This window comes from Chlamydomonas reinhardtii, chromosome 11 (assembly GCF_000002595.2).
Source record: "Chlamydomonas reinhardtii strain CC-503 cw92 mt+ chromosome 11, whole genome shotgun sequence".
Lineage (NCBI taxonomy): Eukaryota > Viridiplantae > Chlorophyta > Chlorophyceae > Chlamydomonadales > Chlamydomonadaceae > Chlamydomonas > Chlamydomonas reinhardtii.
Genome location: NC_057014.1, coordinates 3,000,025 through 3,016,411, shown reverse-complemented (window position 1 = coordinate 3,016,411; position 16,387 = coordinate 3,000,025). Strand labels below are relative to the sequence as shown.

At 65.2% G+C, this 16,387-nt stretch overlaps 2 protein-coding genes across 2 annotated transcripts; both read left to right on the top strand.

Annotated features, from left to right (window-relative positions):
- The first annotated feature begins 296 nt into the window (after window positions 1-296).
- Window positions 297-7,471, top strand: CHLRE_11g478528v5 (uncharacterized protein). The gene is made up of 10 exons (XM_043067680.1): window positions 297-550; window positions 754-1,057; window positions 2,315-2,401; window positions 3,008-3,079; window positions 3,754-3,819; window positions 4,093-4,230; window positions 4,474-4,599; window positions 4,950-5,019; window positions 5,152-5,291; window positions 5,709-7,471. The coding sequence occupies exons 1-10, from the start codon at window positions 429-431 to the stop codon at window positions 5,814-5,816; spliced, it is 1,233 nt and encodes a 410-aa protein (XP_042919685.1). The 5' UTR covers window positions 297-428; the 3' UTR covers window positions 5,817-7,471.
- Window positions 7,472-7,546: 75 nt separating this feature from the next.
- On the top strand, window positions 7,547-16,072 carry CHLRE_11g478456v5 (uncharacterized protein). The gene is made up of 13 exons (XM_043067679.1): window positions 7,547-7,911; window positions 8,228-8,534; window positions 8,976-9,066; window positions 9,342-9,445; window positions 9,675-9,799; window positions 10,040-10,255; window positions 10,394-10,699; window positions 11,240-11,440; window positions 11,709-12,157; window positions 12,563-12,772; window positions 13,013-13,044; window positions 13,172-13,687; window positions 14,034-16,072. The coding sequence occupies exons 1-13, from the start codon at window positions 7,890-7,892 to the stop codon at window positions 15,847-15,849; spliced, it is 4,395 nt and encodes a 1,464-aa protein (XP_042919684.1). The 5' UTR covers window positions 7,547-7,889; the 3' UTR covers window positions 15,850-16,072.
- Window positions 16,073-16,387: the final 315 nt, after the last annotated feature.

Below are 16,387 nucleotides of genomic sequence, written 5' to 3'. Positions count from 1 at the left end.
ATAAAACTTGCACTTCGGTAACTATGCGTAGTCATGCCGGGAACAACCCGAGCGATTCGAACGCCGCCGCTGACCAGCCGATGCCCAAGCAGCGTTCTCCGCCAGCGCTGACGCACCAGCGATGTACTTTATAGCTCGTGAACGCTCCAACCCAGCCCCGAACCCCTCACCGGAGCGGCTGCGGGCACGCGCTGGTGCGTCTAGCAGCGCGTCATGGCAGGGCATGAGGCCGTGCCAACCGTCGCAACGCCTTCTCACAAAGGGCGCCAGTCCCTTGCACCAAAACATATCATCGACTCGCCAGCGTCGAACTGTGTCACATAGTATCAGTTGAAGGCTTGAAACATCGACACCCTGCGACCTGAGCGCGACTCCGACAGCGACTTCAAAACCTTGTGCCTATATAACGTAGCGCCTCACCTCCAAGGATGCACCAGCCGTGCCTCATGTTGCAACCCGGCTCAAGATGTGCGGCGGCTGCGAGGCTTTGCGCTGCGCGGGGACGGAGCATTCTGCTGCCGACACAGCTCGGACTCAGCAGCGCTGCCGGGTAGGGCACTGCTATGTTGTTGCTTGGCTAAGAGTATGGATTGCTTACGTGTCTGAGGCCTGCGGGGGGAGTAGCAGAGAGCAGTGGGGCTTCCCGCGTCATAGCGCCAAGTGGACTTCTCAGCTGCAATTTGTGTCGGAGTGGCATTAATTGTATGTTAAAATTGACTAATTGGCTGTTTTGGCCTCTATTGCGCTTTGCAGCCCTCACGTCGTCACTGGCGCGCAGCTTCCAGGCCCTCGCCTGGGCTGGGTCGCTCTCCGCGGCCGGAAACAGCAGCTTTGCAGAGCTCTTGACTCGGATAAACCTGGTGACTCTGAGCACAAGGGCGATAACGCGGACGACGAGATTGACCGATTGCTAGGGCTTGGGAAGTACGCGGGCAGCGGCGTTTTTGGGCGAAGCACCGGCGAGGGCCAGGCCAGCATCTTCACAAATGCAGAGTTTGAGAAGCCGCTGGCTGGCGGCAACACGGAGGTTCAGGAGACGCTAGCGGATGTCGTGCAGGTGCGCAGCAACTGGTCAGTGTTGGGCGACGATATATGATAGCCTATGGGGAGGAGGGGTATGCTTGCCGAGCAATGGTTGGCCTGGGCGGGGGGCGGGGAGTACCAAAGGGAAGGCACTGGGCGTGGCGGCGGGGTGGGGACTGGGATGTGTGACCTGAAATGTGGGCATGCGTATGGCGGCGCGCCACGGTGCCGTGCGTGTTTGTTGCCTGGGGGTGCACTGCAATCGGGGCGGTCCCATCCAAAAGGAGGATTCACACTAGCAATGACGGCGCAGGCTGCTAGAGGTTAGCCGCCTCGGTCTGGCAGCGTTGGGTTGGGCGAGTTGGGCACCTGCGGTTGAGGGCGGACAGCAGGGCGACGGCGATCAGCGCTTCATCAGAGGCTCGGGCACGAGCGTGCGGCCAGTGAGCACCAGTGCGGGTGGGGGCGCGGGCGGGGGTGGAGCGGTCTTGCCGGTGGTCTTGTTGCTAGAGCTGGGGTTCTGGCGACGCGGCTTCACGGGCTTGGGCTTGGCGAGCATGGCGTCAAAGTCGCGCTGAGTCTCGTTTGTAGCGGTGTCGGCAATACTTTCCTCTCGGACGTACCGACATCGCTACGGACGAGAATCAGCGCGACTTCGACACCATGCTCGCCAAGCCCACAAGCAGTGAGTGAGCGTTTCTTGAGAGCGGGAGGCATGGAACAAGCACGTTTCCTTTCTGCAGCCGGGCGGCGGTCCCTCGTCCCGAGCCTTGCGTGCGCCCTTCTTCCCCCACCACTCCAAGCCGCCTAGTGCCTCTCCTCGGTTGAATGCGACTGCGCCAGGCTCGTACGACAGAAGCAACACATGCGTATCGGACTCGCGGGCAGGGCGGGACTGCCACAGCTGGGGAATGACTCGCGGGCAGGGCGGGACTGCCACAGCTGAGGAATCTTCGACTGTGGCAGTCCCGCCCTGCCCGCGATAATCCCCAGCTGTGGCAGTCCCGCCCTGCCCGCGAGTCAGACCCGCACGTACTGCTTCTGTCGTACGAGTCCGGCGCAGTCGGCCTGGAAAGCTTGGAGCGGCAGCGAGTGCTGTCAACACCTGGCACGCCTGCCGCAGCCCCTGTTGCCTTCCCCGCCACCCTCCCCCGCCACCCTTCGTCCCCCGCATCCTCGCTGTTTTCACCCGTGTTTCGCCCGCGTCCTCCGCACCCCACCCCACCTTCCTAAACTGAGCATGCATGTAACCCCACCCCACCCCACCCCACCGGCATGCATGTGCCTGCAGATGGAGGTTCGGCGGGTGCGGGCGCGTGCGGAGCTGGAGGCGGACATGGAGGAGCGCAAGCAGCAGCTGAGGGCCATGGGCGAGGAGGTGAGGCAGGGGCTAGAGGAGAGATGGGGGCAGGTGAGGTGGGGGGGTTGCAAGGATTGGTACAGCGAAGTGTAAGGGGTTGTAGATTCCAGCCCAAACTAAACCGAACCCAATGCAAGAGAGCGAGGAGGAGAGCGTGGGGGAGGGTGAGGGAGGCAGGGCGGGCAGGTGGGGAGGGCAGGTGGGGAGGGCAGGGCGCGGGAGGCGGGACAGTTGCAGGCGCGCACCGGCTTCCTGCTTTGCTGCTCCCCCGCCTGCACCCGCCTCGACAGTCGGCACCCACACCCGCCCGGCCACCGCCGCGCGTCACGCTCTGTTTTTGTGTGTCACTGTGTTTAAAGAGCACAAGGAGAACAAAGTGCAATGCGATGCAGCAACGTGTCACACTGTGTGTGTGTGTGTGTGTGTGTGTTTGTGTGCCACACTGACCTCGTGGTGTGATGGTGTCGCTGCTGCCGCTGCCGCTGCTGCTGCCGCTGCTGCTGCTGCTGCTGCTGCTGCTGCTGCTGCTGCTGCTGCTGCTGCCGCTGCTGCTGCTGCTGCTGCTGCTGCCGCTGCTGCTGCTGCCGCTGCTGCTGCCGCTGCTGCTGCGGCCTGCCCGCCCAGATGAAGGCGGCTCTGGCGCGGGAGTATGAGCTGGACCGGCAGAGGGCCGAGATGGGCGCCAACTACCACATGGTGGGTCGTGGGTGGGGTGGGGAGCAGGAGGAGTGGAGGTGGGGTGGGTGTGGGGTGGGGTGGGTGTGGGGTGAGGAAGGAGGAGGAGTGGAGGTGGGATGAGGAGGGGTGGGGTGAGGTGGGGTGGGGTGAGGAAGGAGGAGGAGTGGAGGTGGGGTGGGGTGGGGTGGGGAGCAGGAGGAAGGAGGAAGGAGGGGTGGGTGTGGGGTGGGGTGGGGAGCAGGAGGAGGAAGGGGTGGAGCGGGGTGGGGTGGAGCGGGGTGGGGTGGGGTGGGGTGTGGGAGGGGGTGGGGTGGGAGGCGGGGGGCAGGCAGGCAGGGGGGCAGGCAGAGGGGCAGGCAGGCAGAGGGCAGGGAGGCAGAGGGCAGGCAGGCAGAGGGCAGACAAGAGGGCAGGTATGGGGCAGGAGGTTAGGGCAGGGGCCAGGGCAGAGGGGCGGGCAGAGGGCAGGTATGGGGCAGGGGGCAGGTAGAGGACCCACATGCATGTGTGGATGTGGCAGGGTTGCCGGCACGTGCGCATATGCGCTGTGCTGCAAGGGGCGGTGTGTGTGCGTATGCAGGGCTGTTGGTGGTGCCGTTGGGTTTCCATTGGCTGCAACCTCCCTCCGACCTCCCTCTTCTTCCTGCCCCCCCTCCACCCCCCTCCCCTCCCCTCCCGCTGCTCACCTCAAGTCCGAGGCGCTGTCCCAGCTGGATGACGTGGAGGCCGACATACGCCGCATCAAGGAGCAGCTGCAGGTGCGTGTGTGTGGGGTGTGGTGTGGTGTGTGGGGGGAGGGGGGTGGATGGGGAGGGGGGCGTGTGTGTGTGCGTGGGGAGAGGGTGTGTTTGTGTGGGGAGGAGGGCACCACAGCACCTTTCCCACCATCTTTGCATCCCCCCTCCACGGACATCGGTAACAACGCGTCTCCTATGCTACTGTACCTGGCTACGCCTTCACTTCTTAATTAATCATGAATGTAACCCCCCCCCCCCCACACACACACAAAAAACACACGCACACGCACGCAGGCCGACAAGGCGGACCTGGCCGCCTGGGAGGTGCGGTCCGCGGAGGAGCGCAGCAAGGGGCTGTTCTTCAAGTCGCTGTACGCGGTGGAGAAGGAGAAGCGGCAGCCCGTGGGCAAGTCCATCCCCGGCTACTACCGGGTGAGTGAGCAGAGACTTGCGGGGAGAGGGGAGGGGAGGGAGGGGAGGGAGGGATCCGAGGGGCGCGGCGTAGGCGTGGGCGTGGAAAGAGTGGGCGCACGCAGCGTTACATCTGCATGGCTGCTGGGAGAGTACAACATATCATACATCCGAGTATCGTCCTGAGATTCATGTAAAAAGAAGGACATCGTTCGAATTGAAACTTCCATGTAAACAAGATCTGTGGTTCTCCACCGCCCACAGAAGCAGCGCGAGGCGGCGGCGGCGGCGGGGCAGGAGGGTGCCGAGGCTGAGCCCGGGTCGTCGACGTGGGACGCCGAGGCGGTGGCAGCGGCGGCGGAGAGGCCCCTGTCCGCAGCCAGCAAACAGGTGAGGGGGCGGGGCGCGGGAGGCTCAGACACGTGGTGGCGGTGACGGTGTTGGGCGTGGCCTGTCCTTGTGTGACGTGTCCAGTCGCGCTGCGCTGTGCGGCGCAGTCTCCTTGCCGTTGGGCGAGCCCCCCTCCAGCCCCCACATCGCCAACCCCCCCCCCCCCTCCCCCCACCTCCACGACTAGTGGGCTGGCTGGGTCGGCTGGTTCTGGGTCTCGGTTACTGTACCCTGGCTGGGACGTGGCTGCCCCTTCTCTTCCCGCCATCGCTCTGCTCCCTCCACTCCTTCCACTCCCTCAACTCACTTCACTCACTCCACTCCTTCCACTCCCTGCCTCCCTGCCTCAGGTCCGCTCGCCCTTCCGTCTGTACCTGTTCTCCTACCTGTCCGCCTTCCTGGCGCTGGTGGTTGTGAACGGTGAGAGCGCGGCCGCCGCTGCTGCTGCTCCTGCCGCTGCTGATGCTTCTGCTGCCTTTGACCACGGCACCCGTGGGTGCGTTTTGCTATAATAATGAATGCAACCCCACCTCCACACCCCACGCCCCACAGACCTGGCGGTGGTGGCCCAGGCAGACCCGGCGGCGGCGGCGGTTGGGCACGCGGTGTGGAAGGACGTGCTGTATGGCGCGCTCAGCAGCGGGCTGGCGCTGGTGGCGGCGAGGGAGCGGGCGGCGCTGGGGCAGGCGCAGGTGCGCGGGGGTGGGGGCAGCAGGGGCGGTGGGGGCGGGGGTGGGTGGTAGTGCTGGTTGGGGGGCAGGGGCTGGGGGTGAGAGGTCGGCTTGGTGCGAAGGCCGCCGCTGGGATGGGGAGTTGGGTTGGACTGAAGTGAGGTTTGTGGCATGCACTGGTCCGATGCCTCGCAATTGCGTTGGCAGTCCCACGGCCCCGCCTGCCCGCCTGCCTGCCTGGCGTCAGAACTCCTGCTTGCGCGTGTCGCATCTTTTGTCTCTGGCTGCACCTAGCCTGCGCCTGCTTCCCTCCTGGCATTGGCCGCCGTGCGCCCGCCCTCCTCCTGCCCACCTCCTGCCCAGTGCCCAGCTCCTGCCTGCATACTAATTTCATCCCCCGCTCCTCCCCACCTCCCGTTCCAAATCCCCCCCTCGCAGGACCTGATGCTGGACGGCATCCGCCGCACCACCACTAGTGGCAGCGGCAGCGGCACCAGCACTGGGCCCGGCAGCGGCGGCAGCCGCCGCCGCCGGCGCGGCGAGTAGAGCGCTGTGGAGCAGGCAGCCCCCGCCGCCACCGCGACGCGCGGTAGCCGCAGCAGCAGTCAAAGCTGCTGCAGCTGCGGCGGTCAGTCAGGAGCAATGGGCGGCGCGTGGAAGGGGAGGCGCGGTGCTTGCGTGGGAGCGCGAACAGTTGCAGTACTCTGGCGGCGGAGCTGCAGAATTACTAAGAACGAGGGAATGGCAGGGGCACAATTGCTGCGCGCATTTGGGGGGCGCCACTTCATCGCGGCGTGTGCGCCATGTACAAAAGCCAGGTCACAGCATGTACACGAGGGCGGATCGAAGAAGGAAGGAGCTGGCGTGACCATTGCGCGTCGAAGCGCTGCCTTGTATTTCATTTTGCAGCCTACAAAGTTGACGTTAAACTCCTTCCGTGCAATTTGTGTGTGTGTGTGTGTGTGTGTGTGTGTGTGTGTGTGAGCGTGTGTGTGTGTGTGTGTGTGTGTGTGTGTGTGTGTGTATTTGTGTTGCTGTGTGCGTGTCGCGCGGGTCTGCATGCGCCTTGTGTAACTATTGCAACGCGCAATCGCACGGCGGTGCATGTGACAATGAAGGCTCCCATTGTTGCTGGGAACAGTTGTGGTTGCTGGTGCGGATGCAGATGCACCTTGAAGCTGGTGTGTACCATAAATGATCCCTCCAGGCCGTCTGCACAAGCGCATTTGTGTTGATTACGTCCTACCAATGCTGCGCGATCGTTATTGCAGCAGCCCATTGATTGTGTACGGTTGTCGTCCGGGGCAGGGAGTGTGTGTCTGGTAGCAGCATGGGGCTGCCCCTGCTGTTGCGGTCGCCGTCACACTCGTGTGCGTCATTCGACACGAGCCGCGTGCGGCACCGTAACGCCAGGGCTGCCGCTCGCTCCCACGCACGCACGCTCCCCAGCGTTGTCAACCCAACGCGCCACAGCCCCCGGCGGCAATGTGTAAATTACCCTCCTGCGTGCGCCGTATTGTCTGGCGATTGTATTGTGTGATGTGATTCTGACAATGGCGGTTGGTCTTGACGCTTGAGGCTTGCTGAGCACAAGTTCAAGTTGAGGATTGGCGTGATGGGGGCGAACCGACAAAGAGGCTGTATACCCGTGCTTGTGAAGTCGTGAAGTCATGAAGCTGGGAGCCCCGGGCGGTCTGGTGCTGAGAAGACCAAAACCTGTGTGTGGTGTGCCGTGCTCGCGACTTGGAGGCTGGTAATGGTACGGTATGTTGGTGGCCGCCCTGGCGTTTCCTTGCCCTGCCTCCCCGATGCCGTGTGTGTCATGACTGCCGCGCACGGCGAGGGACGCGTATTATTTGTGGGGGACAGGCGCAGCGGCGGGTAGTGACACGTAGCTGTTAGCCAATGCAAGTTGCGTACCGGTACCGGTATCGTGCAATGGCTACGTGTAGATGAACGACACATAACTTGCGCTGCGCTGCGCGCCGTGCTGTAGGTTGCTGGGTTGTTGGCGGCCTGGGTGTGGCCGTGTCGGTGCAGGGGTGGGTGCAATGGGTGCAGGGTCTGGCCCCAGGCTGAGTACGCTGGGGACAGCCGGCACATACGATATGCTGCTGCTGCCGATGAGAGGGACACAAGGCGACACGCGGCGAGGTGCACGCCTATACGGTAATTGAGCACGCTTGTAACGTTCGAGAGATGAGAATAACTTTTGCCCGACAAGCAGGGGAGGGTCCGCGCCTGTGCCAGTTGGATTCCGGCCTGCAGTTGACCGATGTGCGGCAGTAGTGTTGTGCAGTGTGAGCTCTGCAGTGGCACTGCGTGTTACGCATCATCTGCACGACACGATGAGTGCGCGATGCGGCTTGGGCCTCGCCCCACTGCGCAGACCGTGCCGAATCAGGCGGGGGATCGCCCATGGGCGTTTCTCCTCCACGCGCTTCCCCACTTTGCTGTCAAAAGCAACTTATTGTATCACCAAAAACACAAACCGCATTACCCGAGCACACCAATGCGCGCTGGTTTAGACTTCTGAACTCGCAGCACTGTCATACAACACAGTTTTTGTTCGCGCTGAGCAAGTATTGTAATATTTCTATGCCCCGATAGGTGATTGAAATGGGCGCGGGACTAGCAGGCGGTAAGCTTCTGTGCGAATGGCCTGTTGCTCTGTGCGGTTGATTTGGACGGGCTCGGCGCTGTGCGCGTGGTGATTTAACATGCCTATGAAAGTATAGAAGAGCGACTGTAGCAGTTCCAGGGTGCTCGCGCAAACGGCAGCAAGTCGCAAATTGCATGTGCGCTCGGCGCTTCCAGAAGCCAGCGCTTTAGCCAGCAGTGGCTAAATTGTACTGGGCACCTGTGACTTTGCCCATAAGCAGCGGAAGCTGGAACCTTTGCGAGGGTTTACGCTCAGCCCCACGACCCCGACGCAACACCCCCCCCCCCCCCCCCAGGCCGGCGCCAGCCCGCACCAGCCACGCGCGGCGCTGCAGTACTGCCCCCGCTCCCACCCCTGCTTTCGGCGCTGCTCCTGCTCCTCCTCCTTGCACCGCTAGCCTTCTCCATTGGCACCTCGGGTGCCGACACAGCCACCTCCTCCAACTCCGAAGGGTCCAAACCGGCCCCGGCGCCGCCGCCTGTGTCGCTGCTGCTGCATCTGACCGACGTGCATCTGAGTGTCATGCCGCCGCCCCCTGCCGGCGGTGGCGACCCCACCCGCGGCCCCGATCTGATAGTGCTGGCGGAGCAGCTTCTGGCCAGGTGGGGGTGGGGCGCGGAGTGGACGGGAGGGGAAGGGAGGAGAGGGGGGTCGGTGCCGCTAGCTTGGTGGGTTCGTGCCAACGGCAGGCATGGGCGGAGCGTGTGGAGTCGGGGAGCATCTGATATCCACTTGGGTGATAGAAGGTGACCGTGAAGGTTGTTGGCGGGGTATGGTGGCTGGGCAAGAGGGTGGGGTCGTGTGGGGGCTGAAAGGGAACGGGGAGTAGACGGAGGCGGCGCAGGTTCGCGCCCCCCCCCCTCCATGCATGCATGCACCTGCATGATGTGGCCTGTGGGGCACACGGCCGCATTCACATATGGCTCCGATTGCGGCTGCATGTGTGTGGCTCTGGCTGTGCCTGTGCCTGCCTAAATGCGGCCCTAACTGCGGCTGTGCCTGCCTGTGCGTGTGCGGCTCTGGCCGCCTGGCTGCGGCCGCAGGTGGCCGCTGGCGGGCGCGGTGGTGACGGGCGACCTCACCGAGGCCAAGGACGTGCGGGGGCGGGGGCGGCAGTACCCCGCGGAGTGGGAGGTGAGGGGCGAGGAGGCGCGAGGGCGCGAGGGCCGGTGGATGGGTGTGTGGATGCGCGGATGGGCAAACACACACGAACACGTACGCGCGTGTCGTGTCCCCTCAACACAAGCGCACGCACACGCACAGAGGCGTATCCGGTTTAGACCGCGTGCGTGGGCGGTTTGGAACTTTGCAGCTTGCGGCATTACGGTATCGGGTTCGCCAGGCTTTGGTTACATCGGGAAGGCTCAGAAGTGCTCCATCGTGGTGTTTGCACGGCCCGCCGCCGACAGGAGTGGCGGGGCCTGTGGCGCGCGCTCATCGCCCGCGGGGGGCTGCCAGCGGGCAGTGTGTTTGACACGCGTGGCAACCATGACACATTCAATTCAGGCAGCAGGTGAGGGGGAGGTTAGGATGCGAACCTAGGGGGTTGCTACTTGGTGGGCGAGAGGGAAGGAGGACGGGATTTGGATCCAGTACTGGGTACTGCTAACACACAGTCCAAGCGCCTTGGGCTCTGCGCCGGAATGGTTTCTTCCACGATTGCATGAGCTCTGAGAAGCAAAATGCCGACACGTGCACCCCATGCGTGCTTTCATCACCGCTGCCGTCCCCGGCGTTTGCAGGTGTGGGCCCCGCGACTACTTCTGCCGCTACAGCGCGCGCGCCGCAGCAGCTGCTAAAGCAGGCAACGCCAGCGGCGCCGCGGCGGTGGGGCCGGCGGGGCGCGTGTTCATTGACTTTGTGTTTGGTGGGTACTTGGCGGGCAGTTGGTGGGTAGTAGGCGGGTAGTTGGTGGGTAGTTAGTTGGTGAATAGTTGGTGGGTACAAGTTGGAGGGGCAGGAGGGGCAGATAGGGCGGGGGGCACTCGTCGTCTCGGAGTCGGGAAGGTGCGATTGCCACGCAGATGCGCGGTGTTTTGTTGTTGTCTCATTGTCTGTGTCCTCCGCCTGCGTTGGTTCTGATGGTGATCAGGTTCTATGGCTGCAGACCCTGCGCCGGCGCGTCGTGCGGCCGGTGATGACGTGGATGCATCTGCCAGCGGTGACGACACCAGCAGTGCCAGCACCAGCGGCGGAGGTGCCAGCGTTAGCGGCGGCGTTAGCGGCGGCGGCGTTAGCGGCGGCGGCGGCTGCCCTGCGGCTGTGCTCGTGGGTGTGGATGCGTCTCTGGACCCTGGACTGAGAGGCCCCACCAACTTCTTAGGTGAGAGCAGACAACCGTGTTTGCATGCAGGCCTGGATGGTGGGTGCTTGTTCCCCCGTGACCCCTGCTCACGAGACCCAAACCCCAACACAACCAACCCCAATCCCCACTCCGCGAACCACGCGCCGCCAACCGCAGGCGTCATCCATCCCGAGGTCCTGGACGAGCTGGACGTGCGGTTAACCGCAACTACCACCCAACTGTCGGCAGTTACGGTTGGTCAAACCGCTAACGGCGGCGCCGGCGGCTCCCCCTGCTCGCCGCCGTACATCGCGTACGGGCACTACCCGCTTTCGACCGTCGGCTACCCATTGAGCCTTTGGCCTTCCCGGCGCCGGCGGCAGCAGGAGGGGGGCGGCAGTCCAAAGGTCGGGTGGGGTGGCGGCTGCTGCGGCAACGTGCAGGAGGTACTGCTGAAGCACGGAGTCAGCGCCTACCTGTCAGGCGCGTGTGTGCGTGTGCGTGTGCGTGTGCGTGTGCGTGTGTGCGTGTGTGCGTGTGTGCGTGTGTGCGTTTGTGCGTGTGTGAGCGTGTGCGTGTGTGTGTATATGTGTGTGTGTGTGTGTGCGTGTGTGAGCGTGTGCGTGTGTGTGTGTGTGTGTGTGTGTGTGTGCGTGTGTGAGCGTGTGTGTGTGCGTGTGTGTGTGTGTGTGTGTGTGTGCGCGCGTGTGCGCGTGTGTGCGTGTGCGTGTGCGTGTGCGTGCGCGTGTGCGTGTGCGTGCGCGTGTGCGTGTGCGTGGGGATTATAAGAGTCAGGGGCGAGGGTGGAGGGTTGCAGATGGGCACGTGACGTATACGCCGTGCAATGCACTTCTGGTGCAGTGCTGCTCACATGGCATTGCCAATTTGGGCATCTGCCTCACGCGGCTTGTGCATGCCCTCCTGTGCCAGTGCTAGGAGACGGGATAACATGTGCACAGTATTACCGTTTCGTCTGCGCCCCACATGACACTGTGTGCACACGCACCCATCTCCCACCATCAGGCCACCTCCACGGCGCATTCGGCCGCCGCCTGCACCGCCTGCACGCCGCCCCCTCCTGCGATGGCAGCAGCGGCAGTAGCAGCGGCAGCAGAAGCGGCAGTAGCAGTCGGGGCTCCGCCTGTCACATGCTGGAGCTGGAGAGTGTGGACTGGAAGTACGGCAGGACTGTGCGGCTGCTGACGTTGGACCGGGCGGCGGCGGGTGAGGCGGGTTTTGGGCGGGGAGGGGGAGGGGAGGGATCGTTTACTGTGTTAAAGAGCACAAGGAAAACATATGTGTGCGCGTGTGTGTGTGTGTGTGTGTGTGTGTGTGTGTGTGTGTGTGTGTGCGTGTATGTGTGTACTTGTGTGTGCGCATGTGTGTGCATGTGACCCTCTACGTCCAAGGGACTGTGTTGCAAGCACGGATCCCAAACCACACGCACCAAGCTCCGCCACACCTAACCAAACCCGGCCCCTGCTCCACACAGGCGCGGTGGCATCGGGCTCTGGCTCCGGCGGCGCTGTGGGGTTCGCCGACTTCGTCTACCACCCACCCCGTGCCATACCCCACACGCCTCCCACCCCTCCTTCTGCTCCCCCTCCCCCTCCGGCCCCCCTGGAGCCCTTCGACGGCACGCGCATCGTCGGCTCCCACCTGCTACTGCTGACCTGTCCCCCGGACGCGCGCTACAGCCCCCAGCTGTGGCCCGCGGCGGCTGTAGCAGCGGCCGGCAGGCCGGGAGCGGCTGTAGCGGCTGGCGTGTTGGGCGGGCGGGGCGATCGCGAGGCTGTAGCAGCAGGCTCTGTTGGGGCTCAGGAGGCAGTCAAGGCTGGCGAGCTGACGGCGGCGGCGGCGGCGCCGCCTCGTGCTGCGGCTGTTGCCGGCGGCGGCGCATCGGCGTCACTTGTGCGTGTGCTGGTGCTGCGCGTGGGCCAGGTGGGTGTGGGGGAGAGAGCGGAGAGGGTGGAAGGGAGGGGAGGTGGGGAGGGTAGGGTGGAAGGGGCGGTGGGGAGGGGAGGCGGCGAGGGGAGGTGGCGAGGGAGGGCACCGCAGGGAGTAAGCGCAGGCGATTTGAAACATGGGGTAGCAGGGAATGCAGGATGCATAATGCGGAAGCACGGGCAGGCAGGCGGATGTGTGTCTGTGAGTTGCAGCTGCAAGCCGCAGTCCAGCGCCGTTCAGGCTTTGCTCCTGCCAATCGCGTTTTGCCTTCTCCGATCCTTTCAAGGACTAACTGCTGCTGTCAGTGCCGCACCCACCCACCTGTCACCACCACTACCGCCACCTGCCACCCATAACCCCCCCCCCCCCCGCACACACACACATACACACGCCACGCAGGGCGCGGCCGCCCGCCCCGGCGCCCCCGTGTACCTGCGCTGGAGCTGCGTGGTGACCGGCGAGGCGGCGGAGCGATTCCGGTCACAGGCACCGGCAGTAGCAGCAGCGGGGGCGGAGGCGGCAGTAGCAGGAGACAGCAGCGGCAGTGGCAGTAGCAGCGGCCGTAGGAACCCGATGTCACACCGCCGCCGGCTGTCGGGGCGACTGCAGGTGTGTGTGTGTGTGGTGGTGGTGGGGGGGGGCGTGACTGGGGGCGCGGCGCCTGGAGGGAGGCCCGCCGCTGCCACACACGCCACCGCCGCATGTCCGATACCTCCTTCCTCCGCTGCCCTCTGCTGCCCTCTGTTTCCGCTATCTTGTTGTCCACCGCTAGCTCGTGTACGGCTGCTAATGCGGCTGCCCGCACGGCTGCCCTCTGCTGATTTCTCGTGCTATTGCTGCGCGTTGCAGATGGCACTGGAGTCGCTGACGGCTTCACACAGGTGGGTCGGAGAGAGAAGGAGGGAGAGGGAGAGGGTTACCAGCTGGTTTTGGTCTTAGGGTGGTGTCCGCGCCCCTTTGCCATCACTCACACCATCTTACGAATTCGCACACTCATCCGCACCGCAGCACGTACATCGTGGATTTGCTGAGCGAGGACAGGAAAGGCCCCGGCGGCCCTTCAGCGTCCTCGCCGCCGCCGCCGCCGCACACCGGCCCCGTCGTGCCGCACCCCCGGGACTGCCCGGCCGGCACCATCACCATCCAGGCCCACACTGGTACCGGCAGTAGCAGCCGAATCGACATCGGCAGCAGTAGCAGCAACGGCAGTAGCACCGGTAGCATCGGCGGCGGCGGCGGTGCTGCCGGTGCTACTGCCGGTGCTACTGCCATCGCCGAGGAGCCCTTCGCCTCCTCTGAGGAGCGCCCCATTCACTGGCAGCCGCCGCTACAGCCGCCGGCTCAAGCTTCCGTGACACACCACCGCCAGCTGCTACAGCCTCAACAACAGCAGCAGCAGCAACAGCAGCAGCAGCAGCAGGAACTGGTGCTACAGCCGGCGCCGCTGCCTGTCACCACCCTGGAGTGGCTGGTGCTGGGGGTGCAATGGCATGGGCTGGGGGTGGCGGCGATGTTCGCGCAGTGGTGGGTGTGGGTTGTGAGTTGGTTGGTTGGGTGGGTGGTGGGGACTTGCACCATTCCAGTAGGGGGGAATTAGGAAGGCGGGAGCTGCGTTTACGTGGTGGGCTTGTCACAAATCAGGCTCGTCACAAAGAAGGGAGGAAGGGGAGGGAAGCTTGATGGAGATCAGCTCGCTGGACTGCCTGCATGAGTGTCTGACAGGCCTGTGGCGTGTCGAACCACCCGCCCACCCGCGCCCTCTTCGCCCGTTTTAGCTTGGTTTGGTGTAGTTTGGGCTGGTACTAACAACCCCCCATCGCACTTCCATGTTTCATACAAACCATTTTCATGAATGAACCCCCTTTCATAGGGCTCTGCTGATGAAGCTGCTCACGGCGCCGGGCTTAGCAGCTCTGGCACTGGCGGGGCGACTGCCCTGGCAGCAGCAGCAGCAGCAGCAGCAGCAGCAGCAGCAGCAGCAGCAGCAGCAGCAGCAGCAGCAGCACGGCTCCGGCGGCAGTAGCAGTAGCAACGGCGGCAGTAGCGGAGTTGGGAGTTGGCGGCGGCGGCTGCAGCAGGGCTGGCGGCACCTGTGCGGTGTTGGTGTTGGTGTCGGCGGCGGCGGCTACGAGCAACTTGCCACGGAGGGGGGCTCCCGACACCACCAGGCTCCAGGGGCCGGAGCCGGCGGTGACGCTACTGCCGGGGCAGCAGGGGCGGCAGTAGCAGCGGCGGGTGTGAGGGATGCGGGGCGGGCGCAGGACCTGGCGGGCGTGTGTGTCTTGAACACGTCAGCTAGCTACAGCGCTCTGCCGGGCGCGGCTGTAGCAGCAGCTGGGGGCGGCGGCGCCGCCGCAGGGGGCGCAGGAGGCGGCGGCGCGCTCGGGGTCGCGACGGGCGCGATCAAGCGGAGTAGCAGCGGCAGCAGCGGCAGTAGCACAGCCGCCGGAGGTGGCGCCGGAGGTGGCGGCTGTAGCAGCAGCACTGGCTGGGCCCCTGTGGGCGGCTCGCCACTGCGGCGGGGCGGCGGCGAGGCACGTGCAGGAGCACACATGGCAGTAGCAGCGGCTGGGGCGGCTGGGGAAGCTGCGGCTGTAGCAGAACCGGGCGCGGTGAAAGGCGGCGGCGGCGGCGGCAGTAGCAGCGGCGGCCGCCACGGCGCTCGCGCGCCGCTGGCGAGTGTGCCGGGCCGGCGGCAGGGCTGCTGGCGGCGGCTGCGGTCGACGGCTGTAGCAGTCGTCAGCTTCCTGTGCCGCTGCTGGCCGCTGCGGGAGGTGGCGGCTGTAGCAACACACCACACGGTGGCGTGGCTGGTGCTGGTGGGCTTTGCGGCCTATCTAGGGTTTGGCCCATGGTTCTTCGGGCAGTTCGTGTTCCCAGAGGAGGAAGATGGCGGCGGCGGCGGCGGAGGAGGAGGAGGAGGAGGAGCAAGCGACGGCGGGGGAGCCGGAGGCCAAGGGTCGGGTGGCTGGGGCGGCTGGGGTTTCGTGGCGGCGCATGGCGTGTATATGTGGCCTCTCGCGGTCATCAACGGCTCCGGAAGTAGCAGCGGTGGCAGCGGCGGTAGCAGCAGCGGTGGCAGTAGCAGCGGTGGCAGTAGCAGCAGTAGCCGGCCGTCTGGTGGTGGTCTGGTGGCGGCGCCGTCTCTGGACCACGCCATTATCGCCAATGCGCTGTTCCTGTTGGGCGTCTGGCCTGTCGTACTCCTAGCGGCTTCGGTGGCGGGCCGCTGGCGGCGCCTGGCTGCCGCGTACGAGCAGGAAGAGGCGGCGGCGGCGGCGGCGGCGGCGGGGGGTAGAGGCGTCCGGGGAGGCGGGAGCGGAGGTGCTGGTGCGGGGGCCGCCGGTGCTGGCGCAAGCGAGCGGCTGGGGAGGCGGCACCCGCTGCGGTCCGCGTGGGCGCTGCTGTCGGTGCCGCAGGCTGTGGCGCTGGCGCTAGTGGCGGCGGTGAATGCGGCGCTAGGGTACAAGGTGTGGAGCGGACTGGGGTGGCCAGGGCTGGCGGCGCCCTCGCCGGCACTGGGGTGGCTGCTGCCTGCGGCGGGGCTGTGGCTGGCGTGGGTGTGGCGGCGGGAGGTGGGCGGCGGGGGGCGGGGGGCGGCGGCGCGGCAGGCGGCGGCGGCGGTGCGGCAGGCGGCGGCGGCGGCGCAGGCGGGTGCGGCTGCGGGGGGAGGACACGTCGCTTAGGAGGAGGCAGGCGGGGGATGGAGGTGTTGGGACTTGGGGCGATGAGCTCGTGGTACCGAATGTGGCAGCGCGGGAGTGATGTGCATTTGCGAATGCGGCGTGCGGATGCCTCAAAGCTGAACTGCTCAATGAATGGACGACTGCTCGACGATAGACACTGTGCGAGACTGCGAGTACTGTTTTCAGTGCTTTGACTGGCGTACTGGCCAACTGCTAATGTTCGGCACCGTCTCCCACGACCGTCTCCCCACACCTTCACCAGTTATGGAATGGAGACCGGCACTCGCGCAGTCGGGCGCACCACCAAGGCACTACTTTGCAGCTCTCATGACGCACCGCCGCCACCCAATTAGTGCTTAGGTTGGTGGATGGCAATAGATGGCAGCATTGGAAGTAGGGTCAGGGCCAACAGCGGTGAGGCAGCCCACACAGGTGGCCCAAGTGACGGGTGCAGGCACGGGTGCAGGGGGGGGGTGGGGGGCGGCACGTTCAGATGAACCAATCTACGGTAAGGCCAAAGTTGTTTGGAATGGCCGCA